At 42.6% G+C, this 20,636-nt stretch overlaps 1 protein-coding gene across 3 annotated transcripts in view; it reads left to right on the top strand.

The window, feature by feature from the left end:
* Positions 1 to 20,636, top strand: part of LOC126347709 (DNA oxidative demethylase ALKBH2-like) — a 182,178-nt gene that overhangs the window by 136,476 nt on the left and 25,066 nt on the right. For 2 of the 3 annotated variants that reach the window (XM_050002299.1, XM_050002315.1), the window contains exon 3: positions 7,324 to 7,466. The exons of the other annotated variant lie outside the window; for it this stretch is intronic. In XM_050002299.1, coding sequence (XP_049858256.1) covers positions 7,324 to 7,466 — 143 coding nt within the window. The remainder of the gene's footprint in view (positions 1 to 7,323; positions 7,467 to 20,636) is intronic. 3 annotated transcript variants of the gene reach the window in all.

Consider the following 20,636-nt stretch of genomic DNA (forward strand, 5'->3'; position numbering starts at 1 on the left):
TGTCCAACGAATAGCCGTTTATCATCTACATTTCTTTTTGGTGTACCAATTTTAATGGCCAGCAGTGTAAGTATAAAAGCATCCGAATTTTACCCATTCATTGGCATAAGGTACAACTTATTCCTGAAGTAATGCTTTCGAATACGTGCAATACTGCAGCTTACCTCGCCGATAAAGAGGTGAAATAAGAATATATTTCATACATGCACAGCATATATTTCTATTGTTGTCTCTAATTGTGATAGGCACTTATCTTGACACGTAAAGAAAAAAGAAAAAAAATGGAATCTAACAATTCCCTCATTCCTATAGTTGACTCGACTTTGTGATAATGAAGTTTCTTATACATGTAATTACTTTTGCTCCAAAAGCAGATATGCTGGAGATTGTCGCCGTTCGTGGCTAACGTGTAGTAACAGTCGTGGAATTTGTTTCTTCCCTGTCACGAAATATTTTTATTTCTTTTCTGACGTTTCATTTCGACGTCTATCGGTTTTCCCTTCAACTACAGGTGTGGTGGCTTATGTGGTATGTTAAACAATATAGGTATTATATTTCATACAGGTTTCAGAAGTTCCATATTCAATGAATTGGGCTGGATGTGTAACGAACAAAACTTCGCGTTGTTGGGTATAACAGATATCGCCATCTATGCGAACCAAGACTGATCTTTTTGTGTACTCAGTGTGCACGCCAGGTGCTGGGCCAATATGACGATGACGAACGCAGTCTGGCACCGCTCGTTTTCCTCCGAAACCTCCACACGTGCTACGTTTACTGTGGTGCTGTACGAAGAACTGGGACTCGTCCGAAGTGGCGACGCGGTGCCGCTCTCGTGTCCAGCGCTGTCGTCAGGATGAACGTCCTGAAGGAAAGCCGCAACAGTGGTCGCCGCCGTACTGGCAGCCCGTGGCGTTGCGCAGGTCGTCGCGCTCTCCTTGTGGACACCTGTCTTGCCACAGACAAGGCCATTTCCTGAGTCAAGCTGTATGACGTAGCTGTGCGTCCTGCACTGCCGACAGCACAACATGTTTCCCTCCTCGGGATGAGCTGGTACATTGATATCTTCCAGGGCGTTGAGTACGGCCCTCTGAAGCTATGATTCTATAGTGTCACCAGCGCGGACAGTGAGTGATAAGCCGCAGTCTGGATAGGCCACGATCCTGCCGCTGTCGAATTCCTACACGTGCTCGTAGGCGTTTATCTTTCTCAGAAGAGGCGTAACATCGAGTCAACATTCCAACGTGATTTCAGAGAAACGTGCTGCGTAATCTTTGCTTATATACACCATTTTGATAGCTTTCCTAGTTTGCGCGGTTGCGCTGAAACGCTAATCATTTCTATATCCAAACACAAAGTACACTTCATGACAGTTTCATATTTGTTACGTACCGCCTTCGTTGTGCTGCAGTTTTAATGATTATCACTGTATAATCTGCATGGTTTACCGTACAACGAACCTTTCTCCTGATCAGGATATCCAAGAAAGCAATGTATTCATCGTAAATGTAACGTTGTGCGCACCCTGTGTAGATGGTCGAAAAACTCATCCAGCGCTTGTCTGTTCTCTGTATGCACCACGACTGCGTCATCGATATAGCGAAAAAGTTTTGGTAATTTTGATCTTTGGCAACACTGACAACAGGCTAATGTGTGGTGGATACAAACTACTATCTTCTATTGAGACTGAACTTCTAGTGTGCGGGAAGTTTATGATTCGATTTTGACTTTATTTAGGCGTGAGCAAGGGCTTAGGGTCGTGGTCCGTAAGCCCTATTGCAGAGTTGGTTTCTGTGATTAGTTTGTACGTTTATTGGGGTGCCTCCACAACTGCGCCAGGCACTTTTACCCGGTACCATTGTTCTGGGGCGATTGAGCCTGTGTTTTCCTGGTGCCTGGTGTTTGGCTGTAGCGCGTCAATCTTGTCCAGAAGTGTTTAGGTTTTATCCTGGTTTGGTCTTAGATAGGTGCCACCTGTAGTTCTTGGCGTAAGTCGTTGATTCGGACCCATCTAGGGACACCAAAACGAATATTGAACACCTGTTCTGCGTCACCTGTAGTAGCTTGAGATTTGTGATGCTAGTGATCCACCACACTGAGCAGCCGTTGGGTGCAGGAGTTGTGATAACAGGATCCTCTTAGACTAGATGTGAAGTTTAAAAAGTAATTTGCTGTCCAAAGTTGCATCTAGATATTTGATTGGCCCAGGTGATTTCTTGGTTGCGGAGAAAAAGTCTGTCACACAGCTCTGGACGTCGGCGAGTGAAAATGATCGCTTTAGTTTTTTCAGCGTTGAGCCTAATTTGGTTCGGTTGTTGCTCATTCTTTCAATAAAGTGAGTTACCGTTGTAATCGCCCTGTGGCAGCGGTGATTCTTCGGCTGCTCGTCACTAGGGCATCGTCGTCCACAATTTGTGGCAGCACCTGAAAATCTTTTACATGTACGGTAAAGAGTGTCGACGATAAGAACGGTCCTTGCGGGAGTCCGTCCCGTAGTAGTTTGTAGCTTGGCCGTTGTCCGTCACTCTTCACCACGATCCGTCGGGTTTGTAAAAAGATGTTAATTAGTATGAGGCAGTAGTTCGGAATTGTCTGCAGATCAAGTTTGAGAAGCAACTTACCTCGCCTTACCTGTGACACCTGGCTGGAAACCCGAGAGCTTTTCAACGATGCTATACGCCGGGAAAATTTACATTCAGGAAATTACATGTCTGAGAAACCGCTTGTATTTATGCAAGGGAAACTTCCTTCTAGATTTTTCCTGCTCCTCCTCGTCTTCCCTCGTCTCTCTTTTACTGGTAAATTTGTAACGGCCGCTGCTAATGCGTTGGAAAATGGTGTGAAACAAATCGGAGACGATTATTATGCCGCCCGCGAGTTGTCCATATTTCTCGCGTGACCCGGCAGCATAGCGCTGAGAGTCATGAAATCATTCGTTCAGGAAACAACCCATTCAAGCTAAGCGCAAACTGCAAGCGAAGTCATACGACTAAAGCGTCACATGACTTCATACAACCTGAGTCTACGACATGAGCTCGCACATTGCACGCGTATTCGTCAGACTGTCGCATTTTTTGCAATTGGCGTATCTTTTGGATTTCTTCCTCTATGACATTTCACTGAAGCTGAGGCAAAGACAAGAGAATCTCTTGTACATTAGAGTACGTCTGGAGTAGTAGCTTAGTAAGTTCAGCATGTGGACGTCTAGTCATCACCATCATGTTCATATACTCATAAACAAAAAATATTGTTGCTAAATATCATATATCCTTAAGTTATTTGTGCCGTATTTTTCGTACTTATTATTATTTGGCACAAAGCCTGTAAAAGATGCCACGGCAGAGGATGTTGTTGTTGTTGCTGTTGTTGTTGTTGTTCTTGTTATGGTCTTCAGTCCTGAGACTGGTTTGATGCAGCTCTCCATGCTCCTCTACCCTGTGCAAGCTTCTTCATTTCACAGTACTTACTGCAACCTACATCATTCTGAATTTGTGATCCCTTGATGCCTCAGAACATGCCCTACCAACCGGTCCCTTCTTCTTGTCAAGTTGTGCCACAAACTCCTCTTCTCCCCTATTGTATTAAATACCTCCTCATTAGTTACGTGATCTACCCATCTAATCTTCAGCATTCTTCTGTAGCACCACATTTCGAAAGCTTCTATTCCCTTCCTGTCCAAACTATTTATCGTCCATGTTTCACTTCCATACATGGCTACACTCCATACAAATACTTTCAGAAACGACTTCCTGACACTTAAATCTATACTCGATGTTAACAAATTTCTTTTCTTCAGAAACGATTTCCTTGCCATTGCCAGTCTACATTTTATATCCTCTCTACTTCGACCATCATCAGTTATTTTGCTCCCCAAATAGCAAAACTCCTTTACTACTTTAATCGTCTCATTTCCTAATCTAATTCCCTCAGCATCACCCGACTTAATTCGACCATATTCCATTATCCTCGTTTTGCTTTTGTTGATGTTCATCTTATATCCTCCTTTCAAGACACTGTCCATTCCGTTCAACTGCTCATCCAAGTCTTTTTGCTGTCTCTGACAGAATTACAATGTCATCGGCGAACCTCAAAGTTTTTATTTCTTCTCCATGCATTTTAATACCTACTCCACATTTTTATTTTGTTTCCTTTACTGCTTGCGCAATATACAGATTGAATAACATTGGGGAGAGGCTACAACCCTGTCTCACTCCCTTTCCAACCACTGCTTCCCTTTTATGCCCCTCGACTCTTATAACTACCATCTGGTTTATGTACAAATTGTAAATAGCCTTTCGCTCCTTGTATTTTACCCCTGCCACCTTTAGATTTTGAAAGAGAGTATTCCAGTCAACATTGTCAAAGCTTTCTCTAAGTCTACAAATGCTAGAAACGTAGGTTTGCCTTTTCTTAATCTTTCTTCTAAGATAAGGCGTAAAGTCAGTGTTCCAACATTTCTACGGAATCCAAACTGATCTTCCCCGAGGTCGACTTCTTCCAGTTTTTCCATTCGTCTGTAAAGAACTCGCGTTAGTATTTTGCAGCTGTGACTTATTAAACTGATAGCTCGCTCATTTCCACATCTGTCAACACCTGCTTTCTTGGGATTGGAACTATTATATTCTTCTTGAAGTCTGAGGGTATTTCGCCTGTTACATACATCTTGCTCACCAGATGGTACAGTTTTGTCATGATTGGCTCTCCCAAGGCCGTCAGTAGTTCTAATGGAATGTTGTCTACTCCCGGGGCCTTGTTTCAACTCAGGTCTTTCAGCGCTCTGTCAAACTCTTCACGCAGTATCGTATCTCCCATTTCACCTTCACCTACATCCTCTTCCATTTCCAGAGGATACTGCGGGTGAATCATCCGGAACAAAAAATCATTATCTCCCGTTCAGGCTGAAGCACCCCAACGAGATGAGAATGTTCGTTGTTAAATGAACTGCACGTTTGGTTTTCGCCGCTGACTCGTGATAAAGTATAAACAGCCTCGTCTTCTTGCATTCCCATCAGAAATCCCAGCAACGTAACTTCTTAAGTTTTGGTTACGTGTCGTAGAAACGCAGAAATTTCACGTTGGAATCGTGTGATTGTTCTTCGAAGCATTTTAGTTTTTTCTTCTTTTTCCAGTGGCCTTTCATCCAAGGATTCGTCTTATCTTTTTTACGTCTCCTTTTAGGATACTTGATTTTTGAGTTGGTATTTGATGTTGTTCTTCTGAGGAAGGAAATGGTGTGTTCATTTTTTCACAATCGGGGACTCTGGCGCGTGCTGTAAAGCAGCTTCATATTCTGTGTCGTCATATTCCCAAGTATTTGGTACGTTAGTCTTTGAATTCCATCTTAAGCTATATTACAAGAACAATGTCTTTAAAAAAATAGGCTAGTTGTCATCAGTCTCAACATTTGCTGCGTCACCGTACTCATAAGTCTTAAAACGTCTCTTATTGCGTTCCTTTTTTCACTTCGTCAACTAAAACAAACTGAAAACTTCTATAAGGATTTACTGTTCTGCAACATACTAATAGTTAATACAAGCGTGTCTACACACTTAATCTAATGTTTTTTTCTGAAAATGACTCATCTTGTAAAGTTTTCTCTAATTAAAGTCACTTACTAGTTAGGTTCATTTCTGAGGAAACCCCATCCACACAGTTCTTTGACGGTCACGACAGTGGCAGTTTTCATCACTTTGGTCCCATAACGACTTGCATTTATAAATTATACGAATAAACTTCTCGGTATCCATCTTCCGTAATAGGCCGGTGGTATTACACCGCTTCTAAAATGTTAACTAGGTAGGATCTGGTCGCTGTCACGTGTATACGGAAGCAGTCGTACGACTGATTTGCTTACAGTGTTACCTCTTCCAGTGCTATGCTCGCGTTGGGACTGTTGGAGCGACGCCGTGCGATTTAGGGGCGACTGAAGGTAGTAAGACTACACTGACAAAGTTCGCGCACACTTGGTCTGTGGGGAAATTCGTTTCCCCGCTACATCTTTTCTTCCGGAAGTAGTAGCAGAGCAGAATGCGTAGGAGAGCTTCTGTGAAATCTGTACAGTATGTAAAGTAGGAGAGAGATACTGGCGAATTCAAGCTTTGAGGACGGGTCGTGAGTCGTGACTGGTTAACTCGAATGGTAGGAGCTCTGGCTGCGGAAGGCAAGATTGCTGACTAGAGTCCCGGTCCTGCACAGTTGTAAGCTGCCAGGAAGTTTCAAAACAGCGCACACTGTGCTGCAAAGTAAAATTTTCGCTCCAGAATAAAATTCAGTGGTCAGTTGCATATATGTAGGACAGACAGGGAGGGTACTTAAAACCCGCTTTCGTTAGCACTCGCTCAACAAAGACGGGTAGAATTCATGTAAGTCAACTTCTGCAGAACAGCTCAAAATCGAGACACACACACATCCTTGCTCAACATGGAAATTTTGCACAGAGTTGACAAGGACTACTAAATGAGCCTTTTTACAAGAATTTGAAATACGTAATTATTTCCATCTACAATCAAAAGGTTCGTTGAATGATCAAGTTCCATTAAAAATGACACTATTTTGATTGCATAGCATCTCTTACAAAATGTGAAAATTAGCCCATTCCTTTTATATATTTCAACTATGTTCCACATATTTTCCGACGTTATATATAATAATTTCCTTGTATACCTTAGTTATACTCTTTATATGCTTTTTTGTATGTTCCTTGCTGCTGGTACAACAGCCTGACAAGTTCATAGATATGATTCAGTTACCGTGAATTATCACTATCTTAATCTGTATTTACAACAGTGACATAGAATATGTACATTTTTGGACATTTCAAAGCATGATGCTTCTGTGAAGGTATTGACATTTGCTAACCACTAGTAAGTTAGTTCCTGTAATACTCTTCTCATAATTTACATAAATGCAGGCCCAAAGTCTAAAATATGCTAAGACGACAAGTTAATTTGTCGAAACCGATAAAGATAAATAAAAATATACATAAAACTGACGACTGAATTTCATTTTGAAATACATACTACAGTTGCTGAAAAATAAGTCATGAATTAAGTTAAAACTTATTCGTTCCGAATAGATTTCTTTTCGTTTTCTGCATGACGTCCCATGAATTCTACTGTGCGGAAAATTTTCATAGTATTCAACTCGACACTTGTTTATTTTGTTGTTGTTTCTCAGATTTTCCCCAGGTTTATGGGAACTGTTGATACCACTCTGCCCGTAGTTCATGGGATTTTTATCACCAGCGCCACTCACACTCATTAATGTGTCCTTTAGCGCTCTGTTTCGAATAACCGTTGGTAGCAGCGCGGACGGTGATTGCAGGTGGCGTTCGGAGACGCGGGCCTGAGCTACAAGTTCTCCGGGCAGACGCTGCCCGCCAGCCCCTGGCCGCCGCTTCTGCTGGGCATGCGCGATGCCCTCAGCGGCCTCACCGGCGTGCGCTTCAACTTCGTCCTGGTCAACAGGTAGGCGCCGTAGCTGCAACACAGGGCACACACCTCGGCTTAAATGTGGCTGGCAAGGTGATACTATGAAATATCCTTGTGCCTGTGATGTTAGGCAATGTGAGTTTTACGTTGGTTTCGGCAGTAAATAAACGCGATGCTCTGTCACATGCCGTATTTCAGCAATAAGGCATGTTAGCACCCTCCATCCACAGGCCGTTAGAGAGGATCCGTATTGCTTAATGAATACCCTCTGAGGATGGCAGCAAATAATTCCGTCGAAATCTTGTGTAATGTGTAGGACGCAGTTGAATATAGCAATACAGTTGATTTTTTAAAGGTTTTGCCTCTAACCCATGAATAGGTACAGTGATATACTGTAGGAACTAGAGCTTCTGACATAGCAGGAACTCAGAGGAAAATGATACTTGTTAATGGAGAGCACTGCGACAAAAATCAGAGGTTACAGGTCTCGGCCAGCCATTTGACACCATTAGGAACATGCTGTAAGCGGCGACGTAACGGTCCCATTACAAAGTTAACGTAAGTATTAACTACTACATTTTGAAATGATTTTGTGAATGTTTTGTGCAAAACAGTGAATTAAAAGAAGATGAGGGAACTAACATTTGGTTTTCTCACCAGCAGAATTAAATGACTGCTTTTATGAAAGCAACTGTAAAGTGTTATACCATGAAAATAGCTACACTACTGAAACTGTACAACCGTGAGAAAGACAAGTTAACAGCATGTTTCATTGCAGATCACAATAGCTGGCGCAGCAGACCATTGTTATCAAAAACTCAGTGAAAATGGTATTGGCGTTTCCTAGCTCCAAGAGTTAACTTACGATGTCACAAACGTATATAATACTTTATTTTTCAATTTTATATCATTTAATGTGTTGTCTTCAAGGTATGACTCTGTGCTCTCATCGATATGACACTGGTTTCTGCCGCCAAACGCCCTATTTTTGAAGCCACAATGTTTCCCTAATATTGAAGGAGAGATGTAGAGCATACCTCAGGCAGAAGTGTTTTAAACCATGTTGTATGTCTTTCATGTTTTGATAGTTTGTGTGTTGTGTTTCTGTAGCAGGTTTTGAAAAAGAGTCCGACATTCGCCTAAAGGCCTTGCGAAAAGCCATTTAAATACCGCAACCACGAGTAAAAACTATATCCACCTCATTAATCTGGAGCTTGGATCCCATCAGAGCCTTGCTCAGCATTATTCCACACAAGTGAGCGCGAAACGCATTACACTGTAGGAATCGGTGTTACGTATGTCAGTCGAAATGCTTCCTGTTATTTGCAGTCTAACGATGGCGCATATGTGTAGCTGCCAAAAATTTCAGTATTTAACTTCCTGTGTATGGACATATTCAATAGCACTTTATAACAATAAAAATCTTGAATGCAATAGTCTCTAAGTAATTGTGGTACGTTTCTTTCTGGATCTACCGTACTACAGTAACGCTAAGGACGCTGTTTTGCGAGGTAGACTAGTGCGCCAGACTTGGATCGAATCCGTCGGATTAATAACCATCGGTGGCTTGAGTGACCGCCGGTCGTTTTCTCACTTCCGTCTCAGGAACATTGTACGAAGGCAGTTAGGAGGGCGAGGAACAGAGTTGACTTCCTAGTCTCCCCTTACACTGACGTCGGACTTCACTTAGGGGCTGCAGTCAGAGGCACAAGTGTGAAGTCGGCGATGGGCAGAAAATGACTCGGCTAGAGCGGAGCCTGCGGTATGTGATAGCGCTGTAAAGAAACAGTACCTGGCTCCTTACGCTAGACGCATTCGCTTTTATTTTAAAAAAGCATCATCATTTGTATCTACTTGCTTTCGTTGTGACACATTGTCCTATGCAAACTTTTCTACAGGGCGTCATTTTGCAGTTTGAATCTCTGGCTTTTGAAATGTGTACTTGCGTAATTTCGGTGACTGTGCCTCAAGTTCTTGCTGCTGTTGTTGATTTTGATGTTTATTATTATTATTATTATTATTATTATTATTATTATTGTTATTATTATTATTATTATTATTATTATGGTGAAGATGAGTATCACCGGCATCAGTGTCATGTGGAACTTTCGAATGTAGCCATGGATGTTGGCGCAAAAAGTGGCGATCACAAACTTTGAAACGTTCTCTCCTTGCTGACCAGATACTAGTTACAAACATTCTTTTCACTGCCATGTTTAGAACTGGGCTTAGTTGGACATTTCCGCTGCTACATCCACATTTATAATCCACAAGTCACTTCACGTTGTGTGGCCTAGAGTACTTCCAACACCTCTGACGCTTCCTCCCCTTTCCTTTTGCAGCTACGAACGGTACGCCGGAAACTCAGCGGTAAGTCTTCGCGTGAGCTCAGACCTCTCTCATTTCACCTTCATGTCTTTGCGCGAGGTACACTATCTGATAAAAAGTATCCGAACACCCCTATGTAATGCAGAATTGATCATTCTGTCGCGAGACGCAGATCCGCCAGCATACAAGGAGGCTGGGAATATTGTGTTGTCACTAGAGAAGCGGTAACAGCACTGTGAGTCGATCAGAAGAGCTCACTGACTTCGAATGGAGACTAGTTAGTGGATATCACCTGAGTAACAAATCAATCAGGGACATTTCAACCCTTATAATGCTGCCCAAGTCATCTGTTGGAGATGTGACGGTGAACTGAAAACGCGGAATAATAACCCACACCAGGCAAACATGCTCTGACGGACAAGGACTTTGTGTGGTTGTTACAAAAATAGCATGAAATCAGCGGAATCAAACATGCGTGGGTCACAAAGAGGTACCAGCAGTCCAGTCAGCACCGTGACTGTGCTTTAGGGAGTTGCAAAGAACGAGGAACAATGGTCGAGCAGCCACATATAGGCAATGCTAAGCGCCACTTGAGTGGATGTAAAGACCCACGCCTCTGTACGGTGAATGACTGGAAACGAGTGATTTGAATGAATCGTGCTCTATCCTGTAGCAAAGAGACGGAAGGAGTTTGGTTTTGCCGAATGCCTGAAGAACTCTTATCTGACATCATGCGTAGTGCAACAGTCAAGTACGGAGTAGGTGGTGCTTCTGTGTAGGAGCGTTTTCCGTCATTAGGGTGTGGTCCACTTATTGCACTTAAGGGAACGTTACGTGCCGAAGGACGGGAATTTATTTTGTAGCATTTTGTTCTGCGTCTAGCAAAAGAACAGTTCGGAAACGACGACTCATTGTATCACAATGACGAAGCACTCTGCCATTAAGTAGCATGTGTGAGGCAATGATTTGTGGACAATAACATTCCTGAAATGGACTGGATTGCCAAGAATCTCGACCTGAACTCTGTGTAACACCTTTGGGTTGGATTAGAACATCGACTTCGGAACAGACTCCAGCGTCCTATATCAGTACCTTCCCTGGATTCAGCCCTTGAAGAAAAACTGTCATTCCCCCCACCGTCGATCAGATATTGTATTGCTATTCTTTGTATCTTTTCCATTTATTCTGTCAATCCTGCATGGTAAAAGTCCCATTTCACTACAATTATCAAGCTTTGCAGCTCCTCTATATGCAACGATATCATCCTCAAATAGCCTCATGAAACTGCCGACGTGATCCACTATGTCATTTACACGTATCTGCTATGAATCCATAACAGTCATCCGAGGTACGCCTGGAGCTGCTTACCTCTCCATTAACACGCGCTGTCTTCTACTTGGTAGGAACTTTTCAACCAATCACAACCTGGTCTCATATTCCGCACGCTCATACTTTATTCATTAGGCGACAGTGCGGAGGTACATCGAACGGCCTCTCGAAGTCAAAGCACACGGCGTCACCATATAATTTCAAATATAAGTTACTTCAACGCAAAACGCGATAATGCGCCGTCTCTGCCATACTTTGTTGAAGTAAAAGCGAAACGCATGTAGTGAAAATTAACGGAAATGTACTATTTCGTCGAAAATTGACTTCAGACCATAGCATGTTGAAAATACAGGTTGATTCTTATATTAAAGTGAAAACCAGAAAACAGTGCTATTTCCTAAGGTTCGTCATCAGACAGCTACCAGTATTCACGTTTAAAATTATGTTAGTGACCCAGAAGTAACTTAACTCTTAACTTAGTGGTTTACACTGTTTTACCCGCCGTTGGGATAATTACAATAAAGTAGTACTTTTTCTTCTGCCGGTTTTTGGCTGTAAGGCACCACCGCCAAAGCAAGTTTCGCCGCAAGAAAAATCAGAGAACAGAACATGCGTAACATAGGCTATAAGAAATTTCAATCGTGAGAAGCCATCTGATGACGAATCTTTCGATTCGAAAACGGTGACGATGCAACTGAAAAAAAAGTGATTATAAACAATGGCTGATTGCTGTAGTTAGTTTATTGTCTCTTTCTTTAACGTACCGTTTTCAGAGACTTAATTAAATGCAGGGTGTAAGTGAAAGCTTCCCTTCTTACATTCCCGCAGTCACTTCCGCGGTATTTGTCGCTTCTATGTATATACGTTGAACGCCGTTGTCGTAGGCAGCCCGTTATACCTGCCTGCTTCTCTCCTCTGCCGCGAAAAGGCGGTAGCCGGCGGTGTACCGTTTTCCATTTATTGTTAACGGGGCGATACATTCGCGAGCCGGCTGTTACTCATTTTATGGGCGCAGTTAAATTATCGGCAGCTGATGGAGCAATTCGCCTGTAGATTGCTTGGCGTGTCGTCGCCGGCGCGGCGCTGAACAGTTACAACGCGTCCTCGTCAGGGCAGACGGTCTGCTGCGCCCATCACTTCATACACGAGCTGCTCTCCAGTCTCGGCATGACACCTGAAACGTGATGTCCTGCTGCTGATACAGTCTTACGTTGAAACCTGTGAGAGTATATTAAAACGGTTACGTTTGCAATAAGTTCATTGATAACAGAGGAGACGTTAAGTTTTTGGCGGGGGGCTGTAAGGCTTTTAATTAGAGTCTCGAAGGAATGCAAATACCTTTAGATGTCAAAAACAAGTTCTTAATAGCTGGTTCTTCCATGTGAATGGAACTGAATAGGAAAAAATGCAGGCCAGGAGCAGTAGGGAAGTTGTATCAAGCCCATGCTACATATCGACTATTATTGCTTCTTACGAGAAGACATCTACATCTACATCTGCATCTACATCTACGTGATTACTATGCTATTCACAATAAAGTGCCTTCCAGAGGGTTCAATGAACCACCTTCAAGCTGTCTCTCTACCGTTCCACTCTCGAACGGCACGCGGGTAAAACGAGCACTTTATTTTTTTCTGTGCGAGTCCTGATTTCTATTATTTTATCGTGATGATCATTTCTCCCTATGTAGGTGGGTGCCAACAGAATGTTTTCGCAATCGGAGGAGCAAACTGCTGATTGAAATTTCATGAGAAGATCCCGTCGCAACGAAAAACGCCTTTGTTTTAATGATTGCCACTCCAATTCACGTATCATGTCTGTGACACTATCTCCCCTACTTCACGATAATAGAAAACGAGCTGCCCTTCTTTGTACTTTTTCGATGTCATCCGTCAGTCCACCTGATGCGGATCCCACAACGTACAGCAATACTCCAGAATAGGAAGGACGAGCGTGGTGTAAGCAGTATCTTTAGTAGACCTATTGCACCTTCTAAGTGTTCTGCCATTGAATCGCAGTCTTTGATTTGCTCTACCCACAATATTATCTATGTGATCGTTCTAATTTAGGTTATTTGTAATTGTAATCCCTAAGTATTTAGTTGAATTTACAGTCTTCAGATTTGTGTGACTTATCGCGTAATCGAAATTTAGCTAATTTCTTTTATTACACATGTGAATAACTTCACACTTTTCTTTATTCAGGGTCAATTGCCACTTTTTGCACCACACAGATATCTTATCTAACACATTCTGCAAGTCGTTTTGTTCATCTGATGACTTTACAAGACGTTAAATGACAGTATTATCTGCAAACAATCGAAGACGGCTACTCAGATTGTCTCCTATGTCGTTAATATAGGCCAGGAACAATAGAGGGCCAAGAACACTTCCTTGGGGAACGTCGGATATTAGTTCTGTTTTTCTCGATGAATTTCCGTCTATTATTACGAACTGTGGCCTTTGTGACAGGAAATCACGAATCCAGTCGCACAACTGAGGCATACTCCGTAGGCACGCAGTTTGGTTAAAAGACGCTTGTGAGGAGCGGTGTCGAAAGTCTTCTAGAAATCTAAAAATATTGAAACAATTTGACATCCCCTGTTGATAGCACTTATTACTTCATGAGTAGAAAGAGCTAGTTGTGTTTCACAAGAACGATATTTTCTGATCCGTGCTATTTGTCAATAAATCGTTTTCTTCGAGGTACTTCATAATGTTCGAATACAATATATATTCCAAACCCTACTGCAAATCGACGTTAGTGATATACGCCTGTAATTCAGCGGATTACTCCTACTTCCCTTTTTGGGTATTTGTGTGACTTGAGCAATTTTCTAGTCTTTAGATACGGATCTTTCTGTGAGCGAGTGGTTGTATATACTTGTTAAATATGGAGCTACTTTATCAGCATACTCTGAGAGGAACCTGACTGGTATACAATCTGGACCGGAGGTCTTGCCTTTATTAAGTAATTTAAGCTGCTTCGTTACTCCGATGATATCTACTTCCATGTCTCTCATCTTGGCAGTTGTTCGTGCTTGGAATTCAGGAATATTTACTTCGTCTTCTTTGGTGAAGGAGTTTCGGAAAACCGTGATTAATAACTCTGCTTCAGTGGCACTGTCGTCAGTGACTTCACCGTTGTTATCGCGGAGTGAAGGTATTGATTGCGTCTTGCCAATGGTGTGCTTTATGTTTGAGCAGAATCTCTTTGGCTTTTCTGCCAGATTTCGAGACAAAATTTCGTTGTGGAAACACAGCCGCTGTTTGACAACGGCAGAAAAGACACAGTTAAATTTCTCAAATGTGCACTGATATGGCTCCAGAGTTTACCCAACCGAACCATTAAGTTGTCTGCTGAACAGAAAAGTAATCTTGGAAAAGTGTATGCCTAAGCTACGCAAAAAGTTCAGAGTTTGGTATCTTCCTTTTCTCAATACATGTCAAAGATTTTTGTGGTACGTCCCTGTAACACTTACATGGTTTTATCCTCCCCCTTTATCAAAGTGCGAACTCTAAGAATGTGTTTTCTGGCGCCTCACTTCTGACTGATGACACTTCTTCGTCATCAGTATTCGCAAAAAGATATAGGCCAGGTAATTTGCGAAGAGTGGAGTCACATGAAAAGTTAGTATGTCTAAAATGACAAGAATTCTAGAAAGTGATAAGTCATGGTCAACATGGGGTACTTCGGAGTGGCTAGCCCACGTGGCTTTCGGCTTACCCAACTGCTGAGGCGTTCCAGGCCGCTAAAGTCAGCCATTCACAGGTTACAGAACGTGCTGCCGACAAGAGATGGGTTCGCCGACAGAACCGCCAAACCACAGTAAGCTGAGTATGGGGAAGACCATCCAGAACGAAAAGGGAAAAACGGAAGGACTAACTATCTCGAAAGTAGTCGGGAACAACGTCTGAAAGAAGCAGCATAGCCGTTGTCTGAGGACCTACGTCCACAGCTCTTGAGAGAAGTAAAATACTGATAACAGTGAGTGCACACTTACATTTCATATCGTGCAAAATTATAAAGTTGTCAAAGTTTTATGAGAGTGTTGCTATTGTAGTTCTTAATCAATTGCATGACACATGTAAAGCTCAAATTATCGGATAAATGCTTTTCAAATTAGCTGTGTCTCTGACCTGCAACACTGATATGAATAAATTATTATATCAGTTAAGTATCCGCTCACACAGGCAAAACAAAACCGCTTCGCCAGGCAATTTCAGTCTTACGATTTTGGGGTCGCTGAGGGTGGGAGCAATCTGAAACAGAGAACATTTCATTTATTTATTTGCTACAATTACCTTACTATCTACGTAACAGTCTGCGGGCAGTATTGTTACTAATACAGTTCTACTAACACAATCACACTATTGTCACAGTGTGTTAACAATTGGAGTTTCCTATTAGTTCTTTATCATAAATACGGATTATAAAATAAAATACAAATATTGGAAAACATAAATAAAAAATCGTGAAATAGAATACAAATAGTAAAGAAAAGTGTGTGGGAAGTTAGTGAAAGAGAAAATTTGTCCCGGAAATCGTAGCTGTTTCAGTGATGAGGGCTCGGGAAAACTTCAAGCCTGTCCTCACTGAAATAGCTTTAAATGTATTTGGTTTTACAACTGATATCTTTTGCTCTACATGATATTTTTCATTAATTGTTACGAATTCATCGTAATCTAATGTCAGTTACACAATTTTGTATACTATTTTATTTGTTCTATTGTTAGGTTCTGTTGTATCACATTCGCCTTTCGACCTTGTATGGATAATTACATCAAATTTTGAATGTCACGTTCACTTTCTACACCTGTTGTTTCATTCGATTCAGTGTCAGTGTCTGTTTCGTGGCACATGTTTTGTTGTCGTGCTTGTGTTGCGTTTTATTGTGTTTGGAAATATGGTCTAGTTTGTCTGTAAGCTTCATGGAGAGTTTGACATACGTCATCTGCTAGTTTGTTCACTATGTAACATTTGTTCTGATCTCTTATAGTGTTTCCTAGATCTTATAATTCTTCATTCGGTCTGAGGTGTGTTAATGTGTCATTTTACAGTAGCCCTAGCTGTTTCTCCATACCCCTGCTCACCGCCAGGCCCTTGTTCGCTTGGATGAGATTTGTATATGTGTTTTGTTCTTATTTCCGGATTGTACAGTAGATAGTTACTGCTGATATTTGTAGGATATTCAGTACGTTTTATCTGCCTTTTATATAGCTCTTTATAGGTCTGGCACTTTGGACCCCCGCCCTTAGCGCAAGTTCTATTTTTATATTTGCAAGGGGTGCAGCCCACAGCTTTTTCCTGGCGACATTCTGGTTTCTTATGGTCTGGTTTGACACATCTACCGCAAACTGGCTCTTAATCACAACGTTTGGTCCCGTAATCATATCCCCAACATTTAAAACATTTTTGGACTGCTACAAAGTCTCTGATGCGAGATGACTAAAATTGTCTGTACGCTCTCTCGCATTATAAAAGCAAAAATCTGAGTCCTGGTGTACCTCAAGTAAATTGTTCACAGTTCTTTTGGCTCTAGGCCCTGTCTTGAAATTCTTCTCTTGTAATATGCTCACTGAGGTTTATTTCATAAAGATCGTCAAGGGATTCATAAGTTAGTGACGCAGGACCCTGATTTACTGTTATTAGTGGCCTTAGTTTTCGTAACTCTTCGCATCGAATCTTCCTTTTGTGTGCCAAAGTTTCTATTTCCAGACTCACAGTGCTTTCTGGTCTTCTGATCGCCTTGATCTTTATCTTCTCCTGCCTTGGATTTATAGTTTTTGTAATAGTACCTCGAACAAGTGTGGCATTTTTATTTATTTCTGACTTAAAAAGTAGTACGCTTGTCTGTTTCGCCTTTGCCTTTTCATACTTTCTTCTATCGTATTCTTTGGCTTTACCTTGTGGCCTGATGCTGCTGCTGTGTCGAATGACTTTGGAGTAGTTTTGCACTCATTTCTTAGTCTATCTTTTCCCGACTTCAGTTCAGCAGTTTCGTTTTCCAGACGTTTTATTTTGGCGAGAGTGCCCGGTAGCTCGCTACTGCTAGGTCCCTTGGCAGTCTGCCGTTGTCAATTCGAAGCTCATCGTTTTGGCAAAGGGTCATATCTTACTCCTAAAAGATGCACCTACTGTAGTCGATTTTTTTTCTTTCTGAGCTTTTCTTGAAATTCTCCCATTATGTCTTCGCCTACTCGTTCCATGTTGGTCTTCATGCTGGCACTTTTTGGTACTACATCTTCTAACGAATTTGTGCGTCTGACTGCACGTTTTGTTCTGCCGCTCAGCGTTCCAGAACCATCGCGCCAGTGCGACATGACTGTAAGCTACTAATCCAGCGGACATAATTTAGGTCTTAAAACCCTAAAAGTTGGCGTTGTAGACGCTACAGAACCTCGAGCTACCTACTGCGGCCGCTGGCGTATTCAGTCGTGTAGCGCACGCATTGAGAAAACCTGCAAACAGCTGTTGGTAAGTTTTGCTGTAGTCGTCCTGTGCTGAGTCGCCCGCGGCTGGCAGGAACGGCTGGGCAGCTGGAAACCCGTGACGCAGCACTGGTCGCTGGAATCCGCACACTGCTCCCTCAGCTCAGCTGACGATGCGTGACGCGTGACGTAGCACGAGCCGGCTGGTGCTCAGCACCGAGGGGGGACGGCGACACCCTTATTTAAACTGTTTACCCCTTCAAATATCGCGCTCTATGTCAAATATCACTTCTGCCACTTGTGAGAGTAAGTATCAGCTATTAAATACCACTTCTAACACGCCGAAAAGACTACTTCAGCGCGGAGTCCATATCAAGCCACTGTAAAGCCGGTGGCCATTTTGGCCACAAAGAAAAACAGCTAACACGAAGTGCTCCAAACGGTACCGACATTTAACGATCAGTACTTGGGGGCCAACTGCCAACTCATCACACCCGTGCTGTGGCTGTTCTATAGGGGGGGCTCATGACGTACTAATTTATGTAGATACCAACAAATAAGAAGATCGGTACATTTGCAGTGTGAGGTACCGCTCTCCACCCCCAAACCCTTCCCAACGCCACTGCTAGAATAAGTGGTCACTTGTTCAAAACATTCTTATTTAGAGACGCGTTTCGGGCACAGACTCTCGTCAGAGCATCGGAAAGAAAAGTCTTCATACAAGGTATGGAGTCACATGTTTCAGCCTTTAGCATCAGTACTCAACTATATCATAATCGCAGGCCTCCTGCGCGACATTATGTCGCACCTTACAATGTCAGTAATGGTCCTTGAGAAAAAAATAGTTGACGAAAACTGGGTTAGTGGGTGACAGTAACTCGCATGTGATCGATACCTCCGAGATAACGATGCCGGCGAACATCTTTGGGTAGTCACACTAAGCGACCTGCTCGCGATCGTCGCCAGTGATCACCAGGCTACCTGCATGCAGAACTCTGGTCTCTGAGTGTACAACTTCAGCACGCCTGTGGACTCCTGTCGTTTGCATCGTCCGCCAAGTTGAACTAAGGCAAAATGTTGGCATCATCCTGTGTATAATTAAGGGTTAATTATTCAAGTAACTTTCGGACTTTTTGCCGTTCTCGTTTGCTACCCTCCAAGATATTTTGACTAAGTACCGGCCAGTCATCTTAACCGGAATCATCGAAGACCGAAAAAGACTTACCCTGTCCCGAAGTTTACTAGCGAGCTGCGAATATTCTGCGCATGTTGTAAGATCAAGTCTTGGTGACTACTGACCTAAGGGCAGTGGCCCAACTGCAGAAATAAGCTGTTTGGATTGTCGTTTGCTGTGGCTGTCTGCGAACTCTGTTTTCTTCGTTTGGAATAAATCGTTGACATGATGGGGTGCCACGCATTGTGCAACTGTTACCCACTATCACAATTCGTCACGCACGCCACTGAATGGTCAACACAGCAGGATACCGTGCGAGGAGACCGGGTTCGATTCCTGGCCGGGTAGGAACTGACTGTTGTGTTGTCTTCATCATCATTTCGTACTCATCGACACGAAAGTCGTCGAAGTGACGTCAACTGAAAAGACTTGCACCAGGTGAACCGTCTACTCGACGGAAGACAGTAGACATTTCCATTTCCACGGCTCATCTCATTTTCCACTACGCGTACTTCCATGCGTTGTTTATAATGCAGTCCCAAAAAGATTTTCCTGTGTTAGATATTATTATTTAATCCTACTCCTCTGAATGTGCAGTGTAGATAAAATGTTCACTAATAACAGATTTGGCTTCATTGCAAAAGGCGAGAGCAGTGTTGAATTTCGGGGCAGCTTTCTTCTGCGGTATGCGTCGTCTGCCCTATGTAAACATACTCCACTGGCAAGGTTCTTCGTAAATATCAGCCTTCCGCAAAAAAAAAAAAAAAAAAAAAAAAAAAAAAAAAAAAAAAAAAAAAAAAAAAATGTCCTTCGCTGATCCCACGAGGTTTGTAATCGTAGATGATGGGCGGAAAACCAGTTTAACTTGAAATTTCCAGGGGATACTGCCTATCTTGAATGAAGTATTCCAAAATATGGAAGAAAATCTACGTATTTTGTCGGCAAGGCCTCATTAGTATGCACGTCCTGGTTTTAGAGTCTGACTAATGAAGCCCTGTTAATCTGCTGAGTAGTGTGTCCATTTCCCTCTGAACACTGTCTTTAGGAGTCCAAGCACTATGGGCAAACTATCTGGATTTGAGACCATGTAAGCTGTGTGTGCAAGCATTTTAAAGCACACTCTTCGTTTCCGACGCTTCATGGAAACTCAACGGCTGTAAATACAAATCAATGTGAGTGAGCTTATGATAAACTGAATGTCCCAAAGAGCCATCCTCAGTCTTCCGCCGAAGCAAAACATACAGGAAGGCCGGATACTCTCTATATTACACAGTGAATTGAATGTTCTTGTTGAGTTGAAGTAAAAACTCCATAAATTTATCATCTCCATGAGGCCTCACTGTGAAAGTGTTGTGCATCTGAAATGCCGTTTTTCCGATTGTGAAACTTACGGCATTTACTGTAATGGTTTCTAAAACAGGGAACTGTCAGATAAGCACAGTATTGGAATACTTCATTAGAAGATATAGACGCGACCAAAGTAAGTAATTCCTTTATGCGAGCTACGAATTTTACAACCTCACTTGTGGTTTTGCTGCAAATATTACAGAGAATTTGCTACTCCGAATATACAGTCTGAGACAAAAAATTAAACTCCCAGAACACATGGTCTGATGTGAATGTAACTTCGTACACTGACACACCATCGGGAGGTATGTGGGTGACTAGATTTGTAACTCTCTGACAGGCAGAACAACCACCAGAACCCTTTAATGCTGTTCTTTTTTAGCATTGTTACTAGGGTTGGTAGGGTATGTAAGGCGGCGTGAACGGCGCCCGTATTGAGTGATCACTGTGAAGGCAGCGGAGAGGCTGCGTATTGTGAGACTGGTTCATCAGCACCTGACGGGGATGCAAGGGGCTTCACGTGCCTCCAACTGGCCAGCCGCTCTCATCGTGATATATCTAGATTCGTGGGGCGATACCGAGCGAGGCGGCGCAATG

Source organism: Schistocerca gregaria, chromosome 1 (genome assembly GCF_023897955.1).
Source record: "Schistocerca gregaria isolate iqSchGreg1 chromosome 1, iqSchGreg1.2, whole genome shotgun sequence".
In the NCBI taxonomy this organism is placed as follows: Eukaryota; Metazoa; Arthropoda; class Insecta; order Orthoptera; family Acrididae; genus Schistocerca; species Schistocerca gregaria.